Below are 24,780 nucleotides of genomic sequence, written 5' to 3' on the forward strand. Positions count from 1 at the left end.
TAATATACAGAAAAAAAAAGTAATCCAATTGAGTTTCTTGCCAGTTCTTTTCAATTGGATCTATACACTGAATTGGACGGTAGGGAAAAAAATAAAATATAAAAAAAAATACTTTCATAAGCGGGTAAAATGTCCTACATGAATAAATGATTTTTGAATTTGAATATATGGCCGCCCAGTGGTCGAAAATCTGCCATATTTAATTTAATATTCAGTGAAACCATAGACAAGTAATACTAAAAACAACCAATATTAATCTATTCTCAATTTGACTATAGACTTTATTAATAAACAAACGTGTATATGCGCATGTTTTATACAATTTTTGTCTGTCTGTCTGTTCCGGCTAATCTCTGTAATGGCTGGACCGATTTTGACGTGACTTTTTTTGGTAGGTAGCTGATGTAATAAGGAGTAACTTAGGCTACTTTTATTTTAGAAAAATAAAGTTAAATTCCACGCGAACGAACTCGCGAGTACAGCTAAACACAAAATAAATCTTTTACAAAATAAAATTGGAGTGTTTTTTTTTACTACATGTATATGAATATAAATACGGTACATACACCAAAATAACATTTTATACAATTTTTGTCTGTCTGTCTGTTTGTTTGTTCCGGCTAATCTCTGAAATGGCTGGACCGATTTTGGCGGGACTTTTTTGGCAGGTAGCGGATGCAATAAAGAGTAACTTAGGCTACTTTTAATTTAGAAAAAATCTTTTATTTTAGAAAAATAAGGTTAAATTCCACGCGGACGTAGTCACGGAGTGGGAGTAACTTAGGCTACTTTTAATTTAGAAAAAATCTTTTATTTTAGAAAAATAAGGTTAAATTCGCGGACGAAGTCGCGAAACGGCTAGTAGACAATATTTACATAGAGTGAGAGAAGGTACGAGGCTAAACACACATCATAATAATGCGGAATCAGAACCGATTGGTTATGATTATCATTTTATCGCAACACTTTGATAAAATTGAAATCACTTATGTTCACATGTGAACCATTTCATAAATAACCACTAAATAGATTGTCGTAATACTTACCTATATTTATATCGTGTGATATTTTTGAGGTTATGTTTATTTTTTATTGAATTATATAAGGTAAGTACTATTTAATTTTTATTGTAATTTATAATATATTCTTTTCTTTCGTTCGCTTTTTACGTGTAAACGAATCGTAATGAAATTTGACATGTATATATGTAGCTTGTATCTTGATGACGGACAATCCGATCGTTATTACAAAAACAGCAAAGTCGCAAGTAGAATAATAACTTTATTGTCAAAGAAAAAAAAACAAATAGAAAAAGAGACTTAACTAAGGTTTTACAATTTCCCCTTCAATCGAATAATACTAATGTATTCTTAAATCGTTTTAAGAACTATTATATATATATGTATATATGAATTAATATAGATATATAGACTTAACTAAGGTTATATATCTATATTAATTCATTCTTAAAACTATTGTGTCTAATGTGGAGTAATGTTCCCATTGCTAGCAATGTACCATGTCAGGTCGACCTCCACTGGAGCCCCGCCAGCGTAAACCGATAGCGCAGGCGGGTGCACCATTCCATTATCATCCTTTAAAAAAAAAACACATTTACAAGATTTGACAATTGTAGAATTTCATAGTCCATGTTGTTGAAAATTAAAACTAACTATATCTTCTTTTTGTTATTCCAATACCTTTCATTACATAGTGTGTACAATTCAGTTAAAGACAATTTTATAATAAATGAATGAATGAATGAATGAATGAATGAAAAACACTTTATTGTTCCTCTCACAGAAAGAATAATTACATAAATTAATATGTACATCAAATATAATAATAAAAACAAAATAATTATAATATAGAGGTAATAATACTGTCAGAGCATTTAATTTTTAAACAAAATTTATAAGCTAGGTATTGCTTTCTAATAAATAAACGTGGTATACAAAGCTCACTCTCCATCACATGTATAGGAGCTGATTTGATAAAATACGCAAAGCTTGATTTTGAAGTTTATCCAATTTGGATAAGTTATTTTTCGGACCACTCTAATGCTGTTGGCCGCAGCTGGCCTTTACAGCTTCACCGGACGATAGGGGGCGAGTGCAGATGGCACTCCAAACCACGGAAGGACTTATGGAGCGGCTGAAGGCCAACTCCCGCCTGACAGATACGACTTTAGTCTGAGGGCACCACTAGGGGTTCGAACCTCGGCTCAGGACGTCGTAATTTCGATCCCCGTTTAAATTGGACGGGGGATCGATCGGAGGGGCATGTAATCAGGTGTCGCTATTTCAGTTAATTCAGTTGAGTTTCTTGCCAGTTCTTCTCAATATTAATACAATTTCATAAGCGGCAAAATTAATAATGATTTTTTATTTAATTTGATTGTTACCAGCCAGCATGAAGACTTTGTGGTTGTTGATGGTGTGGTGTTTGACGGTGGGTGGTGTGGTGGGGTACAATATACTGGGCGTGTTCCCCATACCGTCCCGCAGTCACAATCACCTCGGGAAGGGCATCGTGGATGCACTACTCAAGGCCGGACATCAGGTGAGTCGAATTAAATGTTGACTAACTTTGATTAATAATAATAATCTCAGGACAATTCACACAGCGCCATCTAGACCCAAGTTAAGCTAGCTAAAGCTTGTGTTATGGGTACTAGATAACTGATACAAATAGATATTTTTTTTTTATAAAAAGTGGGAAGGAATTGTTAATAATATGGGGTTTTTAGTCCATATTATTTTACTATTGCTAGCAATGTACCAAGTCAGGTTGCTCTCCGCGCGTTTTTCCCTGGAAACCGTGATAAATTCATAGTGAATTTACCACGATGGGCTAACTGACCTGATCTCATCTTATCATCGTTAACTGGTGATCTGGTAATCAATGCCAGCGTAAACCGTTAGCGCAGGCAGACACCATCCATCTATACATATAAATAAAATTCGAGTGTCTGTTTGTAAATCGAAACAACCGTTTTTTACTACATGCATATGAATATAAATACAGTATATATATAAAAAAAAATTTTTTTGCTATTTTGTCTGTCTGTCTATCTGTCTGTTTGTTCAGGCTAATCTCTGAAATGGCTGGATCGATTTTGACGGGACTTTTCTTGGCAGGTAGCTGATGTAATGAGGAGTAACTTAGGCTACTTTTATTTTAGAAAATTCTGTAATTTACTTTGTTATTTAATTCCACGCGGACGAAGTTGCGAGTACAGCTACTCATACATAAGAACCGACGGAATATAGCGACTCTTTTTGTAATATTATCGAATGCGAATGAATAAACGTTTAATTAAATATATCTTTACTTTCAGGTGACATGGATCACTCCATACCCGTTTGAAAATAAAAATAAAAATTTAACAGTGATTGGTGTAGAGTTGAGTTCGATTGTTGAGGGTAGGTATTTCAATTTGATCCAATGCATACAGCGCCATCTAGTTCCAAGCTGAACAGAGCTTATTATATGGTTACTATACACTTGATACAAATATTTAAACTTATTCAATCATGCTCATAGATACAAGAACTGAATACACTACCATTGTAAGTAAAGCGGTGTGCTAAATCGCTACACCAGCAAGGATGCTGTATTAATCTATGTAGACCGTCAATACGTCTTATAGGTAATGGAAATCGACATAGCCAAAATTGAGTTTACCGTCATCTTTTTGCTTTATTATCGGCCGAATTCGAACTTACACTTTTCAGAGTAACCATTGAGTAACGATACTCTCATAATTAGTAAAAATCACGGGACGTTTCAACCACCGAAAGTCGGGAGTGTTTCAACAACCATGATCACGAGTTTACCCGTGATCATGGTGGTTGAAACACTACCGAAATATCGGAAACTCAGCAAATAAATATAAAACGTGGTAAGATCCCGTGATTTTTACTAATTATACGTATAAATAATGACCGCGTCAAGTTTAAAACGATACTCTCATAAATTCAAATTCAAATTCAAAAATTATTTATTCATGTAGGACATTTTAGCCGCTTATGAACGTCAAGTTTTTACATTAGAAATTTTTTCCCTACCGTCCAGTTCGGTATATAGATCCAATTGAGAAGAACTGGCTAGCACTTCATTAGCAAGCGCTTTAGTGCTGCATGTATTTATATAGCGTTTCTACCTTTACTATAATCATTATATGTAATAGCTACTTGTCCAAGTAATCGTGCTTCGCTCAGTGTATGCATTATACCCGTCCTAGACAACTGATACATAAATTCATTTTTATGGAAGTACATAATATACATAGAAAACTTATAGACTAATACAAAGAATCATGGTCATGAATACAAATGTTTGAAGCGACCATTGGATTCCTGAAACACCAGGGGTTCTTCGTGACGTGTTCCCGAATCTTAAGAACCCCTTAATATACCCTTCATGAAAAACCCCATTGACCTATAAATGAAATATCTCCTTTGGGAAGTATACACTACATCCTGAGGAGATAAAAACCATCGCTCCTAAGAATATCCTTCAATTCTTGTCCCTGGCGGGTCTAGGTGGCGAACTCTGAAAAAGGGCGAGCACAATAGATCTACATAGGTCGCAGTGCTACAGGTCTTCACACAACAGCCCAAAACCGACCACCGAGACATTTTACCATTCCAGCACTCAACATGAACGACCCTGAGGTAGCAAAGAAAGGTATAGGCTTCCTGAGGGAGTGTGCTGTAAACGTAACAACAATTACTGTGAACACGCCGGCCGTGAGAGACGCTGTGATCAACACGCAGTACGACGCGGTTGTATCGGAGTGGTTCTTCTCTGATACTGATGCTGGGTGAGTGATTTCATCTCGAACTTGCAACCCGACTTGACTACGCACGGTCCCAATAAGCTTATCTATCTGTATATAAAATTGGAGCGTCTGTTTGTAATATTGAAAAAACCTTTTTTACTACATGCATATGAATATATGTACATACACCAAAATAACATTTTTTACAATTTTTGTCTGTCTGTTCGTTCCGGCTAATCTCTGAAATGGCTGAACCGATTTTGATGGGACCTTTTTTGGCAGGTAGCTGATGTAATAAGGAGTAACTTAAGCTGCTATTAATTTAGAAAAATTGTTTTATTTTAGAAAAATAAAGTTATATTCCACGCGAACGAAGTCGCAGAAACGTATATTCATATGCATGTAGTAAAAAACGGTTATTTCAATATTACAAACAAACATACCAATTTTATGTATAGATAAGTTATTATTTGTGATTTATAACAATTGAATGTACGATTTAATTATCTATTACATCCATAAGATATGCTTTTTTTATACATTAAAAGAGAATACTTACAAAACATTCATCAACACGATTGCATAAAATCATACAAGAGACAGCACTTCCACTAACATGCTCTTCATGCAGCTACGCAGCAGTACAGCAAGTGCCTTGGCTGATGCTAGCAGGTTCTACATACAGTACGATCTTTGAGGAGATGGTGGACGAGGTGCGGTCAGTACCAACCGTTCCCATCTTCATGAACAACGCATCAATACCGATGACATTCTTGCAGCGGCTTGCCAACACCGGCTTCCATACTTTATTGACTGTCTATAATTGGTAAGTAGTATTATAAAATTGTCGAATAGCGTCATATGCGGATGATACTACCCTAACATTTTATGCAGAATCATGGAGTGAACTTTTTGTTGCTCAAATTGGTTTTAATAAAGTATGTCATTAGCTGATGACAAACTCTCTAACACTAAATGATGATAAAACGAAGTATACAGTATTTTCAATTAAAAATCATGCCAATTTACCTGACTTTAATCATTCAATTCAAGCACCTAAATGCAGTTTCCCAATAATATAAAATTGTAATTGTCCCAAAATTAATGCTACTCAATCTATTAAATATCTTGGTGTACATATTGACTCAAATTTATCATTTGAAAAACACATACACACGATCTCACAAAAAAATCGTAAGCTCATTTATGTCTTCAGGCAACTACGCGAGGTCGCAGATATAAAAACAATAAAAACAGTTTATTATGCACTAGTACATTCAATATTAATATACTGCATCACTTCATGGGGTGGATGTGTAAAGACCAAGTTAATAACCTTAGAAAGGGCGCAGAGAATGTTGCTGAAAGTGATGCTCTCTAAACCACGTCTTCACACGACCACAGAGTTGTATGGAGAAGCTGAGATACTTACTGTGCGACAACTATATATACTTCACACAATTATAACTACCCTACTACTACTACTTTAACGCAGAATAGTGCAAAAACCATTTCCAATACTAGAAGGTATCTCCAAGTATGTGAGCACTCAAATGTTAAAACTAAATTTTTCACAACGATTTTACTTATTTCAAAGTAGATTCCTATATAACAGAATAAATAAATTATTGTATATATCTCGAAGTAATTTGGGAGAATGTAAATATAAAGTTACAAAATGGCTTTTAAAACAAAATTACGATGAAACGGAAAAGATATGCAGTGTAATAAAACTATAATATACATAAATTAAATACACACATGTAAATATAAGTAAATATAAATTATAAGTTTATATATAAATTTTACATAGATCACACACACACACACACATACACACACGCACACACACGCACACATACGCACACATAGATGTAGATGTATAACTAATTTATATGAAGGAGAGACCTGGTGTCTAAGGTACAGGCTATGGCTTAGTTTGGGCTCCAGATTTCCCACAAATTATATTTGTGATTTTTATTTGTTAGCATTTATATAATAAAACTAAAATTATGTAATTTGTGGAGATGAAATAAAATTTATTTATTATTATTATAAAGAATTAACCACTCCACGCGTTTCTCCTGAAACTATCGTTATAAATTCCTGGTGAAATTGCCACGATGGGCTAACTGACATGACCTTGTGCTCATCATTCTCCACTGGTGACCCGCCAGCATACTTTGTTAGCGCCGGCGAGTGGAGAATTCCTTTACCACCCATTACAAAAATATGTACATATCTTTTAGTACATTAATGAAATGAAATATTGTAGACTCAAGTTATTTGTATATGTAGGTACTAAGCATAGTGCATTAGGTGTTTGCAATGCAAATATTGTCAATCAGACAGAGGCAATGTGCGGATGGAATAATAAACAGAAGAACGCGAACTATCAATGCCAAGGGGATAACAAAAACGTTTGAGCCGCAGCGTAAGATCTACTTTATATATGAAAACTTAATGACCCAGCAAACGTTGTGTTGCCATATAAATCGTAAAGAATAGGGATTGGTGGTAGAAGGGTGAAAATTTAAGAGAGATGTATTTTTAATAGAATTAGAATAGAAAATCATTTATTCAAATAAACTTAATTTAAGCACTTTTGAATAGTCATAACAATTTGTTTTTTACTACCAAAGCTGTCTCATCACAAGAAGAACGAGCAAGAAACTTGTGTGTAGCTCTTTTAAATAAAAGTTTTCATTTACATGTCGAAACATGTGAATACAAACTACCAAGAAGCACTCATTTTTTGGGTCAAATATAAATATGCAATAAGATTAAATCAGTCGTAGTGATAAGAGCAGATCAGTCCCTACAAGCAGCATCACGAGTATGACGGATGTTCCGAACCTGTTCAGGCCTACCATATAAAATGTCATTAAAACAGTTGTAAAACTATTTGAGTCAAAATGAACATAAGTTTGAAAAATAATATAATCTGTAGTTGTTTAATCTTTTGTGTTTGATGTACATGATTTATATTAATCGGGTCTTAACACGAATAATCTTACGGCAAATAAACGTTGTGATCACCGCTTGGTGCAACCTAGTCGAAACGTCGAAAGAGGTAAATACCTGTATTTGTCATAAAATTATTTACCCGATTAATAATACAGTGAAACCTGGCTAATTGGGATCTCAATATACCAAGAATTATGTACCAATTATTAAGGATTTCCATTAATCCAGTTTTCCAATTAAGCAGGTTTAAGATTATGGTTGTCTCATTTACAGAGGCCCCCGCTTATAGAGGTCGAAATGTACCGTTATTCCACTTTTAGAGGTGGAAATCCTAAATGTGTGAAATCAGTGCAAAGCATGGAAGTCATTCAAATGTTTGTAAACAAACGTGTCAAAACCTGCCCCAATCTGATTAATTTGTCTGACTTATACCGGGAATTGAGCTGCAGAGTTCCAATTATAGAGGTGAACATCGAAAAAATTTTAGAATTCAAATATCATTTCACCAGATTCGAAAAGACCCATTGACAGAGGTAATTCTTATTCTCCCGATACTTTTTCAATGAAAAAGTATCGGGACCTCATTTCAACTCTCAATAATAGAGGTTTCTCACTTACCCAGATCGTATCCTCTTAACCAGGTTTCACTGTAGAAATAGTATAGTCCTGATCACTTTTCAGGTGGGAGCAGTCAGATACAACTGATAGATACAACGCCTTTTTCGCGCCTCTAGCAGTCGCTCGTGGGGTGCAATTGACACCGTATTCAGAAGCAGTGAATGATCTGTCGATACTGTTTGTGAACTCGCATCCATCTTTTGCTCCAGCGCAGCCGGTCCCACCCAATGTAATCAACGTAGCTGGGTATCATATTCCTGAGGATATTGCTCCGCTGCCAAAGGTAAGATTACTGAAGAGTTTTAGAAATATGAAGAAGTAGATTAGATTCTTATGGTATAGATGACATTTATTTAATGAAAAATGGATAAGGGTATAATCAACAAAAATATTGAGATTTATTTATTTATTCATTTGCATTTCATAATGTCGCAATAAGGGTTGATATAGTATTATTATAAGAGCACTATGGACCTTAAGAAATGCAGCAAATTACAATGAAAGTCAGAAGCTTTTTAACAGACTTTCATTATTTACTTTAATGTTTTTACATTCTAGATTCTAATTCTTATTTTATGAGGAACTGTATGTCTCTCAAGCCAGAAACATGTCAATGAAAAATTTCGTCCTGGTTGAAATCTTCTAAAATTCAATTACCTTATTAGTTGATGTTCGCTAGGCTTCATAATACATGAAGCCTAGTGAACATCAGGGTGGGGTGGATTGAGGAATAGGAACCTCTATAGACATAAAAAGGTCTATATCTATAATTCATCCACCCTCGAAAACTTAGTTGACTAATCACTTTAGAAGTTTCCGGCCGAGAGGTAGACTTGAGGGTGCCTGACCACTTTTTACGAAATCTACCTCGCTCTTATTTATAGGATCTGCAAGATATACTGGACGCATCGAATAACGGAGTGGTATACTTCAGTATGGGATCAGTGTTGAAGTCAGCCGGTCTACCGGAGCGCACCCGGCGCGAATTGATCAAACTTCTGGGAGAGTTGCCGTACACGGTCTTGTGGAAGTTCGAGGAACAGATCACAGGATTGCCCAAGAATGTACACGTTAGACCCTGGTTTCCACAGCCGAGTGTCTTAGGTAAGCTGATAATATTTTGGACCTAAAAAAAAATTAAGTAATATTTACCGTGAAAAATTCAGTAAGCGATCGTGTATGGTGTTAGTTGGTCAAACGACAAAGGAGGATTTTTTTTTGATATATTATATATATTACAAATATATGGTGCAGCTAACAGTATACGCTGGAGTGGCGATAACCGTTGGAGAATAATATGGTGAGTATGATGTCTAGTCAGTTAGCACATCTCGGTGAATTTGCACACGATTGTTTCCAGTGGACCATGTGAAGATCGACCAAACATGGTACATTAGCATTGGGTCTACATAACATTCCCTCCTGGGATTACTATTATTATTCTTCCGGGTTTATATTATCTTGATTGGGATCGGCTCTCTTAATCATCCGTCTCCAGATCCTTTTTTCTGCATCGTCATTGGGTCTATATTTACAATTGAAGGATCTTCTTTGATGAAGCGACCATGCATGTCAAAGTCAAAGACTTCCACACATTTTCTTCAATATTGATATATAATTAAACATACAAAAAAATATTCTCACGCAGCTCACCCTAACGTGAAGCTGTTCATCACACACGGTGGTCTCCTCAGCACGATGGAGTCCCTTCAGTACGGCATCCCACTCCTGGCCATACCGATGTTTGGGGACCAACCTGGTAATGCGGAGCGAGCTGAACGCAGCGGTTACGCGAGGAAAGTGGTGTTCGGAGACGATGTTGCTGATCAACTCAGAGTGGAGCTGAAGGAGATGCTGAATACTGATAGGTGGGGAATGGCATTTTATTACATACCCTAAGAGCTCGTGAGCTTTTAGAAACATGCGCACGATTCTACCGTTCCTTTCGTAGGCCGCAAACAAGATTAACTTTAGAGAGCGTTGTATCAGTAATTTATGAAACTTTAGCCTCGAAATTATGATTTCAAATCTGTCCGAAATCACAAAATGTTCCAATTTATACATGACTCTCCGGTAATAAACACCCATGTCATAAAGTTATCCGAAAAATTTATAGTCTCGCTGTGCCATTGGATTCAAATAATAATAATAATATTTATTTCAAGAAAAGACACTTCACAGGAGACACAACTTTACAAATATTGATCTTAACTTAACTTAACCTATGACAGTTAAACAGTTGTGTTTATTTTCAACGGTCTCCTTTGCACTAAGCATAGCTTGTATCACAGAGGCCAGACTATGTTTTACCTATTTAGTTTATGTTTTAGAGAGCAGTCGGTTCTAATACAGTATCTGTATAAAATTTTACATTTTAATCTGTGTGTCGAAATATTAAAACTTTTTTTTTTACTTACTTTTTGAATAAATATACTGAGGAAATGTGGGCATGTCAAATGTTGTGTTCACCACAACACGGACAGTTCACAATGCTCTGACTGAACGGAACTGTCCGTGTAATCCAATTTATACGTATTGTTTGTTTAGATACTACAATCGCGCGAAGTACCTGTCCCGTTTGTTCCGCAACCGCCCGGTGACTCCAAGCAAACTGGTCTCACACTACGTAGAGCTGGCCATCGAAACTAAAGGTAAGGGAACAATCTTGTCAGCACAGAGCAATTTTTTTTCTTTTCTCTCCAAAAAAATAAAAATATTTTATTATGTATTACGCATTGTAAAAATGGATACGTGCGGGAAAATGGTCCAACGTCTATTGGTGTATACTCCAAATAGCGATATTTATTTATATGGCAAAACGTTTGCCGGATCAGATAGTATTCCATAAATATGTACAAAATATTTATTCTTTGATGGCCAACATATATTCTTTTAATAATATGCAATAAAATATATTAAAGTATATTAAAACGATAATGGTTTATACAATGCTACCAGAAAAATTGTAGAGATACTTATGTAAGTGATATTTAATATACAAACTGGCGGCAGCAGCTACGACCACTCACCAAAACCAGCAAGAAACTGAGAAACAATAAATTATTATAAGTGATAATATATAATTAATATTAAACTATTTTATATATACTGATTGTTATTATTAATTTCATATTCTAATATTGACCATGGATAAATACATAAAACGTATTCAGTCCCAAGATCGATTCCTAAGAATAGCCAATATTTATTTATGTAGCAATGGCATCAGTAAATATTCTATAAAAGATGCTGAGACAAACGTAAATTTGATCTCATGGTGATGGCAGCATTATTCTCTTTAATAATCGAAATTACGATGAATTAACTCCAGGTGCGAAACCTAGCGGTGCCCTCTCGTCAGTACGCGTGGTACGCGCGCTCAGACAGGAGTTGGCCTTCAAGCCCTGGCGCCGGTACAACATTCAGCACGGTTTACAGGTGCCATCTGTGCTCGACCACTATCGCAAGAAAACCAGCAAGAAACTGAAGAAACAATAAACTATTACAAATTATTTATAATTAAAATTAAATAGTTTTATATAAACTGAATGTTATTATTAATTTAACTCATTTTTTAATAACAACCATGAACAATTTATACAACCCTATCCAGTCTCAAGGGTTCCTGAGAGTTCAACTTATATCTTTAGATGGCGTCAGCGAACATTTTAAAAGGCGCTATTAAGATTTTTTGGAAATTTATATGGACAAACGGAATTTTGGTCACTATCAAAATCGAATGGGGATCAACGGAATTTTGGTCACTATCAAAATCCACCATGGGGAGTTAACACGATGGTTTCTGCAGCCAAGGTTCCCGCTCTAGAAGTCATCCTGATATGGTACATTCTTCATCATTTCATAAGTTTTCCTTTGCTCTGGATTGCATATTTGTCGTTCGGTGAAGAATAGGTCGGCATGCCAATAGCATTTAGTCCGAAATATATATTTTTTCACCAATGAAGGATGATAATATTAGCATGAGGTCAGGTTGGCCAGTATTAGTATACAGGGTGTCCCAAAACTGTACTGTACTGTATTGTACCATTTTACAATCCTGATTAAATGCACGAACTTTTAATGGTACAAGACTCTATAGTACATTTTTTTTAAAGGAAGGCCTTTTAAAGTCAACAAATCTAGAACATTTTAAATTCATCGTTTAACAAATAGTCTTAACTTTAGAAAACTTGGGGCTATTGTGCCATTATTTGACTCTGGTTCTCGAAATGTTATTTAAGTGCCAAAGTTTAAATGAACAAAAATAATCAAAATTAACCACCATAACCGAAAAATTGTTACAGTTTGACCAAATTTTTAGGTTTTTCATATACGCCCACAATTTTCAAACTGCATGGGATAGTTTTTTTCTGATTTTTCTCATGATGGTTACAATCAATACTTTCACTTCGTTTCGACTTGACGTTGAGTTCTGGGACAGCGTGTATATTATAATATTAGATCAAGTAGATGGTTTCCAGAGGTAATCGCGTGGAGGTCAACCTGATATGGTACATTAGTACCCTTCTGTTCATATTTAGTAGGTATAAGAATAGGTCGTATGCTATTTTTTAAACCATGTTATATATGTTATGTAAAGTTAAGATTTTTTATCCTGGTGAAATTTGTGTGTATGTATCTATTAATAACTGGTGTTTATAAGTGTGTGTACATATATGTATACAATCTTCCTAATATTGGGAAACTGTAAAGCTCTGCTATGGCAACAACGTTTACCAGGTCAGCTATAGTTTTTTTAACATATATTTTTTAATACAAAGAGAAACATACTAGTATCTCAATATATCTTAGTACTATCAACTCCGTTATGATGTTACATTGTTAATAATTAAGCAATTTCTTATCGAAATGAGCATCATTTTGTCATCATTACAATTATTTTTTTTTATCTTCTGTACAAGTCATTATTACATTCAATTTTTGTTTATCATCAAATATAAATATATGATAATGTAAATTAATTGCATGTTTGTATTGAAGTTTAACATTACTTTTACCATTAGTAAGTAATGTATGTATGCAACATGTTCAAACCAAAACAGATGCTCTCGGAACTTTAGAAATTAACCGAAGGAAAATATATGTAGATGATGTTTTATAGACGATGGACTGTGTGAAAGATGATATAGTAAGAAAGGAAGTAAATAACGAGATAACTTCGAACAGTAATGAAGATAAAAATATATTACGACGACCACAAATGAATAGGATAAGGAAGAAGTGAATGATGTTGTGTCTATTTAAAACAATGGCTCTGAATTTGTTGAAGATGAGACAGATTCCGAATGAGCGGTAAATTAAAAACTATGACTTTCAAAATACTTCATCATTGCTGTTGCTGACTCGTAAATAAAAGAAGTAGTGGACTGTTAATTATTATATTTACTCAGTAATAGGAGGTGATTAGACTATCAGTAAAAATGAAATACTTAAGAGAAATAACGGACAAAATTGCTACTATCTTGAATGAAGACTGTAATATATTAACGAAGGTGTTACATATTAATGTGGATGGTAATAAGGGCAGAGGAAGGCCGAAAAAGAGATGGATGGACTGTGTGAAAGATGATATGGTAAATCGGGAGTAAATGCGAACAGGGATGAATGGAAGTTGTATCTAAAACATAACGACGGCCCCAAATAAATCCACCACTTCATATTATACACTTTGATAAGGAAATAGCAAATGATGTTTATAACGCAACAGCTAAGTTTCTTGCTCGTAATGGGCTTCCAAATGAACGGTAGACTAAAAAAACTACGACACCAAACTGCTTGCAAATTATGTTTATTTGAATAGGATTTTCTATTCTATTTATTCTATTCATATAATATTTTTATCTCTTATTTATTAAATCTAATTATATAAAAAATCAAATGATATTGCATAAATAAAGTGATTGGACATCATTAGCATTTATCATGTGCTTTTGATAAAATTGACAACAGTTGCTATTTGATAAACTGAAGTGCTATTAATAGCTCATTAGATTTATATAATCATAACTCGTAAGTAACAGTACGGCATGCGTTGCTATATTTGTTTAAATTAAAAACCTACAGGAACATAAATTTACATGTAAGTTGGTGTTATTTTATTATTTAGTTTATTTTATAGTAGTTTCTGTATTTATTTTAATTATAACGTATAAAAACTTAAACTTAAATGTTCCTGAGTTCCTGAGATTATGTTCGCGTGGAGCTTAAATCAATTAATTTTCTAAAATAAAAGTAGCCTCAGAATGCCTATGGAGTAATCCATATAATTACCTGTCTGCGAGTAAAAGTCTGTCAAAATCGGTCCAGCGATTACAGAGGTTAACAGACAAATGATTTGGAAATTACTTTGATATAGGTACCGGATATACCTTCATTTGCATTTAGTGAAAAGCTAAAATTACAAACATTTCTATTTTACGTATTTGTATAGATACAAATACATACATTTGTAAATACATACATATTACACAGAAAATACCCACACCGATACAAACAATGAATACAAATGTGCCAGGAATCGAACCCGCGACTATAATGTTACAGTGTGTGAATTATCCATTCTTTTTTTTTAAAATATCTGATTCTGATGTTTTGGTCGTTGATGGTGTGGTGCTGCACGCAGTTTCTTGTTCGTTCTTCTTGTGATTAGTCTACGTTCCGAATGATCGTGTAGCAAAAAAAATATGACATCTGTTCATTTCTGATGACCAACTTTTTATTTACTATGAAGTATATGATGGTTCTTAATTAATGTATTCTAATTGATTGACTATAAATCATTATCATTGGTAGTATAAAACAACATACTAGGCATGTCTCTCCCCATACCGTCCGTGTCACAGTCCCTATATAGGCATCGTGGACGCACTACTCAAGGCTGGACATCAGGTGAGTTTTTAAATGTTGAGTCAATTTTGATATGTATTATATATATAATATATATGTGTAATATAGGTGTAATATTACACGTAAATAACAAATAAGTAAATACTACATTAAAAGTAGCATTTTTTTATTGAAATTAAAATAATTTTAGCTCTCCTATAAAGTGAAAAATTTTAATTAAATTTTCTCTCGCTAGAGGTATATAATTTTTCCACTAAAACTGCACCCATATTGCATCTGATTTTAATGGCATGTGTAGACAATTTTAGGTTATTTGCGCTGCCATTTTATTATTATATATAATACTAGCTTTTGCCCGCGGCTTCGCTCGCGTTAATTTATCCTCTTAGGGGGGGAATTCATCAAAATCCTTTCTTAGGGGATGCCTACGTCTAAAAGTAGCCGTCATGCAAAGTTCAGGCGATTGGTTTGATATTGACAAAAAGTTTCAAAAAAACTTTCATAGCGTATTTTTTTCCTTGAGGGTAGAATTAATCAAAATCCTTTCTTAGCGGATGCCTACGTCATAACATCTACCTGCATGCCAAATTTCAGTCCGATCCGTCCAGTGGTTTGGGCTATGCTATATGTTGATAGATCACTACGTCGGTCACCTTTGAGTTATATATATTTAGATATATAACTTACTTGTATGGCTTTCAGGTGACATGGATAACTCCGTACCCGTTTGAGAATACAAATAAAAATTTGACGGTAATTCAGGTCGGCACCAATGTAGTTGCCAAAGGTACGTATAATATAATAATAACCCTTTATACAGCATAGAGAAGAAATACAACCAGTAAAACGTAAGCAGAAAAGTAAAAAGAAAAGGCGATCTTATTGCTATAAGCAGTCTCTTACAGACAAAGTAGATGAGATCAGCAGCTGGCATAGGTGGAAATTCAAATGTCACATTTGATGCAGAGGAAATAGGTGGAAATCTATATGTCAGATTTAACGCAGCTGAAATAGGTGGAAATCTATATGGCAGGTTTGACGCAGCTGAAGTAGGTGGAAATCTATATGGCAGTTTTGACGCAGCTGAAATAGGTGAAAATCTATATGGCACGTTTGATACAGATGAAATAGGTAGAAACCTATATCCGACGTTGAACGTAGGTGAAATAGGTAAAACAGAGGTACCTACGCAGATGAATTTATACAATGTCTATTCAATACCTTTAAACATTCCAGCACTCAACATGAACGACCCTGAAGTCGTCGAGAAGGGCATAGCTTTTTTGAGAGAGTGTGCTAAGAACATAACGTCCATTACTGTGAACACGCCGGCCGTGAGAGACGCTGTGATCAACACGCAGTACGACGCCGTCGTATCGGAGTGGTTCTTCTCTGATACTGATGCTGGGTGAGTTCTTTAATCTGCAAATAAAATTTGGCAGGTTACCTTAGAGAAAGTGCCAACTGCCGTCTATACACATGAAAAGCGCTCAGACGTTACATTAATCATTATATATTTATTTGTGAACAATTTTGGATACAGTACAAGATGTTACGTTAATTATTTTTTTCTTTTCTTATGGATATATATTGGAATGCCTATGCTAACAGTTTACGCTGGCTACCAGTGGATGATGATATGATGAGTAGTCAGGTTTAGTTAGTAGTCCACATTACTAACAACAAGAGGAGAGCCTCTTCCTCCGATAATACTGCTATGCTAGGATTTTAGTGAGTAATGTACACACAGACATATTTATACTACGATGACTACAAACAAGCAAAAGACCCATCTGGAGACAAATGGTTACCGTACTCTGAAACACCAGGGCTCCCACGTGCGCGTTGCCGACCCTTAAGAATACCTTAATATACCCTTCTTCAAATGTCCCATGCTGTAGTCTCTTGAGAAAAACTCGGCAGATAGATGGAAAGAACTATCTGCCGAGGTTTTCTGATTTCGAGGAAGCTCTTCTGAAACTGCAGAGTCCTAGACCACTTAGTTATGCAAATGTATGTCTTTGTTCAATATCTACCCTATACCCGATGTAAGCACAGATTATTAGAGCTCATTACTTTTATTACCTATGACTGTACGGATCGACGCGCACGTTCCCTATTCTTATTAAAATGAATTACCAAGAATGAAAGATAGTGAAAATATATGCTAAAGAGCTCAGGAAACGTTATTAAAAGCATACAGGTACAAGACAGACGCTTCCACAATAAAGTATTTAACAGTCTTTATATGTCATTACAGATATGCAGCAGTACAGCAAGTACCATGGATAATGATGGCAGGCATAATATATAACTCAATCTTCGAGTTAATGGTGGACGAGGTGCGCTCGGTAGCCACTGTCCCTATCTTCTTGAACAATGCAACGATACCGATGAATTTCGTCGAGAGACTGGCCAACACTTTCTACCATATCGTATTTACTGCGGCCAACTGGTTAGTAATAATTATATTCAAGAACTAGATGTTACCCCTTTCTTCCAAGCGAAAATTACCTTTTTTTGAAATTAAAATTAATAGATTTAAAAAAATAAAAGTAGCCTAAGCTATTTAAAACATTAACTTCCCGGAACTTCTATAATGGTTAAGGTATGGTTAAGATTTTGCCAAGTTGAAGAGGAAACGCCACTACACATCCTATGTGCTTATAGTCGACTAATGCATAAACGAAATGCATAATCTCCTTTGGAAACTATACACTCTATCTTGAGGAGATAAAAATCATGACCCCTAAGAATATTCTTAAATTCTTTTCCATGAAGGATCTAGGTAGGGAACTTTGAAAAAGAGCGAACACAATAGATCTATGTAAGACGTAGTGGTACACGTGTAAAAATTGACAATAGACCAAACTCACCAATAATAAAAATGTAAGGTAGTTGCATTATGACTGAACGTCAGCTACAGTCCAGATGGTGGGATGAGAAACAGAAACCTCGCAAAGAATGTGCCGAGAGGAAATGGCTTTTGGACAACAAGATGGGCCGTTAGTTAATTATTGCTATTCCATTTAGAGAACAATAAGATATATAATGTTCTTTAATGACATTCATCTGCTTCCAGGTGGGAATGGTCATCATTAAATGACATATACAACTCCTATTTCACTCCACTAGCAGCCGCTCGTGGGGTTCCTCTAGTATCATATTCGGATGCACTGAACGATTTGTCTATACTCTTTCTGAACTCCCATCCAGCGTATGCACCAGGGCAGCCTATTCCACCAAATGTGATTAACATCGCTGGATACCATATTCCTGAGGAAGTAGCTGCTCTACCAAAGGTAAGATAACACCAATAGATTATTAATAATATCTCAGGATAATTTGCACAGCACCATCTGGTCCCAATCTAATCAGAGCTTACGGTCTGTATTACACAACTGATATAATTATATAAATACATACATAATATATATAGAATACACACTCGTTTCGGCAACATATTATTTAATTGCAGCTGATGTTATATAGCCTATTTTGTATTAGATAGGTATATAATAAATATAATAAAATAATCATATATAAATATCTAAGCAAATACAATTACAACGAACGAAAGCAACGAAAAATACGAATAATGATTATCTATGAAACTGAATCCACATATATTGATAAATGAGATTTTTTTTTAATGTGGTGATGGAAATACTCTCCTTATACTCTCCTACGTCCCATTTACATTGCACACGAATGGGCGGAAAAAAGCCACGGTTATTCCACAAAACAGCAGCTCTAAAAGAGAACGAATTTTCCATAAAAAGGGTTCTACAGTTGGGAAGCTTCAGCATTCTAGAATGAACTGGCATGTTCATTTTTGACGAGTAGAAAGAGGGAGTAATTAAGAATTGTAATTACAAAATGATTCTATCTCAGGATCTGCAAGAACTATTGGACTCTTCGAAGAACGGAGTGGTATACTTCAGTATGGGATCAGTGTTGAAGTCAGCCGCTCTACCAAAGCGTACCCGGCGCGAACTGATCCAAGTTCTGGGAGAGTTGCCGTACACGGTTCTATGGAAGTTTGAAGAGCAGATCACAGGGTTGCCGAAGAATGTACATGTTAGACCCTGGTTTCCACAGCCAAGTATATTGTGTAAGTTGATATATTTCACAAATTCCCAATAATTAGGACCTTGAATTTGATGGACTGTCCAAAAAATGTGCTACACCAATATCAGTCATTTCCTCTCCAGTTCCTTCTGTTCCACGGGTTGTAGTCCAAACAAATCGCGTTAAACGCTTTTTTTAAGAACTCACATGGCGTCATCTTGTCTAAAATTTAGCAGAGCTTGTGTCATTAGACAACTGATATAAATAAACATATTTTTTTTGTAAATATATTTAACGTCTAAGATGGGGGCAAAATTGTAATTTCTCACAGTATTTACCCATTAATTTGAAGACTATAAGCAAATCTATCATTTCTACAACCCTGTTGTTGCCGATGGCAGCCTTTTTGATAGTTTTTATGTTTTTATATATATTTGAATTTTATATTTTGACGTTCTGTTTTTATATACTATTTGTTTTCTTATGCCATATTGTCTTTATATTTTTGCACCTATTTTTCCTCACCCAGGAACGTGTCTCATTTTTAACCAGCCCTAATACAGTCCATTTACCTTCCGTAACACCTGTAATCTTGAACACAAGCTCACCTACCATCTGAGATATTCGAGCCTCATTATCACGTACCAATAAGCTATATAGGAAAGGTTAATAAAAATCCATGCAATAGTTTTTGTATGAAAGAGTAACAAACATCCATCCATCCACACTCACAAACTTCCACCTTTATAATAGTAGTAAGATTGTAATTATATAAAAAAAACATTTCCTGACCCAGCCCACCCTAACGTGAAGCTGTTCATCACACACGGCGGTCTCCTCAGCACCATGGAGTCCCTCCAGTATGGTATGCCACTCCTGGCCATACCCGTGTATGGAGACCAGCCCTATAATGCGGAGCAAGCGGTTCGTAATGGATATGCGAGGAAGATCAAGTATGGAGATGATATGGCTGATGAGCTCAGGGTGGAGCTGAAGGAGATGTTGAGTACTGACAGGTGAGGAATGGTCTAGTACTAAAAAAAATATTTTTTATACTAATTTAAATGCAGTCTATTTTAATGTTATAAATGCGTGATCGTGGTGCCCCGAATAACGCGTAAAAAATTTTATATAAACATAGACTAAAAATTAGTACAAGGCAACCATAGACAATATAAATGAAACATTAAAAAATTTTCAATAGTAGATTAAGCGCAATCTATATTAATGTTATAAATGCGTGACACCTCAAATAACGCTCCAACCTTATTTTTTACAAGCCGACTTTACTGAGTTGATCATACGTTATTCACATGTCTGTATATCTATCTGTTTGTTACATTTTCTAACGTTTTAACGGATCTTGAAATTTGATACGAAAATTGATGACGTAGTCCTTAAAAAAATTAATGAAGTCGTAGAAAATAACTAGTATATTATCTGATAAAAAAAGTATATCTTTTTTATATAACAGTATGTTGCCACAATTTCAATTCATGACTTGTTCAATTCATTCTCCATTATATTTGCAAGAAGAATAACACAAAGGGAAGCAGTTCGGGCAACCGAAATATGTAAGACCCTATGGCATTCTTTAGATAGGTCTTTTGCCTATCTTTTGCCTATTGTAAAAAAATACAGCATTATTTTTTCTTATTTAGATATTACAAACGCGCGAAACATCTATCTTGGTTGTTCCGCAATTCCCCTGTGAAGCCAAGCAAACTGGTGTCTCACTACGTCGAATTGGCCATCGAAACTAAAGGTAAGAAAATCTTTTATTAGGACATATCTTTAATGCCCATTTTTTTTCTGTTGGTAACGTCAATGAACCTATCATTGACGTTAAAAACTTTGAATTAAGTACTTCGAAGCCATCTGAGAATTACATACTGCTACGAGAAGTATGCGTCGTTGGAAAAAATAAAAGCACTTTAAAAAAAGAATATCTATGTTTTTGTGACTGATTCGAAATTTATTAAGCGGCAACAATGTTTCCCGCCTAACCTAATAAAGTTGTTGTTGTTGTTTTAAAAATCGTCCAATTTGGACAGGCGAAGAGCATTGCCCATACTGCCTAGTCAGTAGTTACATCTAACCTAATAAAGTATAAAAGAAAGCGTCTAATTATTTGAAATTAGAATTGTGTTCTGATACGCATTGATAAAATATACAATATTTTTTGGTATTATCTGTTGGTAAGTTATAAAATATTTACGTTGCCAATTAATAACCTAAATTGTAATTTTGTAGCTTTATTGAAATTTTATAAATGAACAACGGATGAAAATATGAAGTATTGAATGATGCATATAATGGAGTATCATATGAATGAGGCAGAAGGATAATGTCAAAGAGAATGAAAGACATTTCTAATTAAAGTTGTAGAGAAAAAATTCTGCACAAAACAAGTCCTTGACGACATTCAACGAACCAAATTAGTTTTTGATTTTGTGGCTAAACAACAGCTGATAATTAAAAAATGAAAAGGACTTGTTTTGTGGAGAATTTTTTTCTCTACAACTTTTATTTAAAACATTTTTTCATATTTCTTACCGTTATCTAATTATTATGAAAAAAGGCGTTTACCAGCCCTTTTTTTTATTTTTTCATTCCTTTCCTGTTAACTTAAATCATAATTTCTTTCTGAATACTATTATTCACGTATATGCAGTCTTATTTTTATATATTGCGCCAAAATAAGTCATATCATGTTTAATTTTATATTTCACTGGACTAATTTAGTCAGCCGAACATAAGAAAGTTAAGCGACTATGTTGGGGCCGCTACTATTTGTGTTTGTAATATGTTCCATGTATTGTGGCAGCAGCAGGAAAGGAGGAAATGAAGTGATGAGTCCAGATTGTAGCTATATACATATTTATAATAATTAAAAGTATTTTCAATGGATATATATGTATGTACAAGAAAGTGATTCGGTCTCCAATGACAGGCTTGTTATCTTCTTGTTCTGTCGTAGCTAGGCAACGGTGTTGCCGCGCGATAATAGTAAATTCGCCACAAAAGTATCGTTTTAGAATACATATTTTTGGATTTGATTTGATTTGTTTGGTGTACAATTCCAGGCGCGCATCACCTGCGCTCCCCGTCTCGCCAGTACGCGTGGTACGCGCGCTGGATGCTGGACCAGGCGGCGCTGCTGGCGGCCGCGCTCTACATACTGTACAGACTGGCGGCAGCAGCACTACGACCACTCACCAAGAAAACCAGCAAGAAACTGAAGAAACAATAAATTATTATAAGTTATTTATAATTAATATTAAACTATTTTATATAAACTGAATTTTATTATTGATTTAACTCATTTTTTGGTTTTATATTTTATTTCATAAATTTTGTATAGTTCATTATTATTCCATTGTTATTCCGTTCCCACTTTTACTGCAGTGGCCCATTTAGAAATATCTCAAGGAGCCGTCTATAAACACCTCACTTCATTTTTAAGTAGATAGACAGATAGAAAATATTTCAATTATAATATAAAGTCAAGAAAAAGCACAAATAAACCCCTCCGATCGATCCCTCGTCCAATTCAAACGGGGATCGAAATTACGACGCCCTGAGCCGAGGTTCGAACCCCTAGTGGTGCCCTCAGACTAAAGTCGTATCCGTTAGGCAGGAGTTGGCCTTCAGCCGCTCCATAAGTCTTTCCTTTGGTTTGGAGTGCCATCTGCACTCGCCCCCTAACATCCGGTGAAGCTGTAAAGGCCAGCTGCGGCCAACAGCATTAGAGATGTCCGAAAAATAAAGGCATAAATAATATATTAAGTTCTTATTGAGTATAATCGCAATAAGGAGGCGTTATTGCTAAAGGCAATCTTATATTTCATTGAGTACACGTAACACAAGTTCTGCTTACTTTGGGATTAGATGGTATAAATACTTAATTACACTATTACAGGGAATTCATCACACACTTGAACCTAAGTGGTCTCGGACAGTACTTTTAAGGCTAGCTTCATAGGAGCTTCATCCCGTGTACACTTACATTGTGGAATGAACTACCTGCCGAGGTTTTCTCACGAGACTACAGCATGGGGTTTTTCAAGAAGGGTATATTAAGGTTTCTTAAGGGTCGGCAACGCGTACGTGATACTCCTGGTGTTTCAGGCGTCCATAGGCTGCGGATATATTTACCATCAGACGGGCCGTATGCTTGTTTGCCACCTAGGTGGTATAAAAAAATGTTTTGAAAATAATAATCCTTTTTTTTTTTTTTTTTTATCGTGTGGAAAAATCTTCAACAAGACCGTCACCCCGCCGGAGGGATGGCGAGGTGGTGTGTGGGACTCGTACCCACTAAAAAACCACACGGTATACCTCGAGGTGCCGTGGGCCGAAGTCCGGGGTTCGCACTTGGCATTCAACCCAGACTTCGGCGGCTTGGCCTGTCCTGTAGATGTTGTAGGACAGGCCCCCTCTCTCTGGTTATGGCTTAAACCTTTCTCGTGGAGGCGCAACGCGCGCGCCTCCAGGGGCCTGGTTGTGGGGTGGTGCCTCCCTCAAGGCATGCACCCCGGCCCCCGTGGGGGGTAGACTCGGGACGGAGTTGGGCTCGTCCCGACGTCTGCGCCTGGTCCTCCGGCGGCGGATCATTGGGGCGAAAGGATCGTACTCCCGGTCCCTCTCCGCCGCCTCCTTCTGCGAAATAACTTCTTCGCAGAAGGTGAGCATAAGGCGGTCTGCCAGCCACGACCCCTCGCTCCTAACCATTGCCCGAACTAAATTCGGCAGCGAGAGGTCGGCCCCCACTTCCGCGACCAAGACGCGGCGCTCCTCTGCGAATGCAGGGCACTCCTCCAGAACGTGCTGCGCCGTGTCTTGGTCGCATCCGCACTGGTGGCACATTGTTGTCGGCTCCCTCCGTGCGATGTTACACATGAAACACCCATGTCCGGACAGCACCTGCGTAAGTCGATAAGTCAGCGGCCACCGTCGCCTGCCCATCCATTCTTTGAGAACTTTCGACGGTCCTCAGGCCGGCCGTAGGGTTGGCCAGCCTTTCTTCCCACTTTTCCATGAGGACACGTCGGAGGTGGGATTTCCGTTCCCCTAGTTCCACTCCAGAGGGCTCCCTTCCTTGGGCCCTTTCGTCCGCGCGCCACTTGTACAAGGACGCGCGGGAAAAATACGAGATCCCAAGGTGGGGAGCCCGCGAGCAAGCACGCCGCCTCTCTCGAGACGGTGCGGTACGCTCTGATGACCCTTATGGCCATTGCTCGCTGCGGACGCAGGAGCAAGGCCATATTCCCCCTGGACAGGGCTCCATACCATATAGGGGCCCCGTATAGGGCCATCGATTGTACCACACCCATATAGAGGCGGCGACAATTATCCCCCGGCCCCCCGATGTTAGGCAGCAGCCAGCTAGCGCCGGCCGCCGCCATTAGACGAGGAGCCAGGTTCTTGAAGTGGAACCGGAAACCCCAGCGACTATCAAGGTCAAGCCC

General features: G+C 36.4%; 2 protein-coding genes across 2 annotated transcripts; both read left to right on the plus strand.

Annotated features, from left to right (window-relative positions):
• The first annotated feature begins 4,633 nt into the window (after positions 1 to 4,633).
• LOC131840811 (UDP-glucosyltransferase 2-like) lies at positions 4,634 to 11,869 on the plus strand. The gene is made up of 7 exons (XM_059189007.1): positions 4,634 to 4,828; positions 5,418 to 5,612; positions 8,435 to 8,654; positions 9,256 to 9,475; positions 10,020 to 10,239; positions 10,919 to 11,022; positions 11,703 to 11,869. Exons 1-7 carry the CDS (start codon positions 4,665 to 4,667, stop codon positions 11,867 to 11,869), a joined length of 1,290 nt encoding a protein of 429 aa, XP_059044990.1. The 5' UTR covers positions 4,634 to 4,664.
• A 4,608-nt stretch (positions 11,870 to 16,477) lies between these two features.
• On the plus strand, positions 16,478 to 22,562 carry LOC131840812 (UDP-glucosyltransferase 2-like). Its single transcript, XM_059189008.1, has 7 exons — positions 16,478 to 16,646; positions 17,499 to 17,693; positions 18,321 to 18,540; positions 19,133 to 19,352; positions 20,106 to 20,325; positions 20,971 to 21,074; positions 22,396 to 22,562. The coding sequence occupies exons 1-7, from the start codon at positions 16,483 to 16,485 to the stop codon at positions 22,560 to 22,562; spliced, it is 1,290 nt and encodes a 429-aa protein (XP_059044991.1). The 5' UTR covers positions 16,478 to 16,482.
• The last annotated feature ends 2,218 nt before the right edge of the window (positions 22,563 to 24,780 follow it).

Source organism: Achroia grisella, unplaced genomic scaffold (assembly GCF_030625045.1).
Source record: "Achroia grisella isolate CSIRO2021 unplaced genomic scaffold, CSIRO_AGI_Agris_v1 utg149, whole genome shotgun sequence".
Taxonomy (NCBI): domain Eukaryota; kingdom Metazoa; phylum Arthropoda; class Insecta; order Lepidoptera; family Pyralidae; genus Achroia; species Achroia grisella.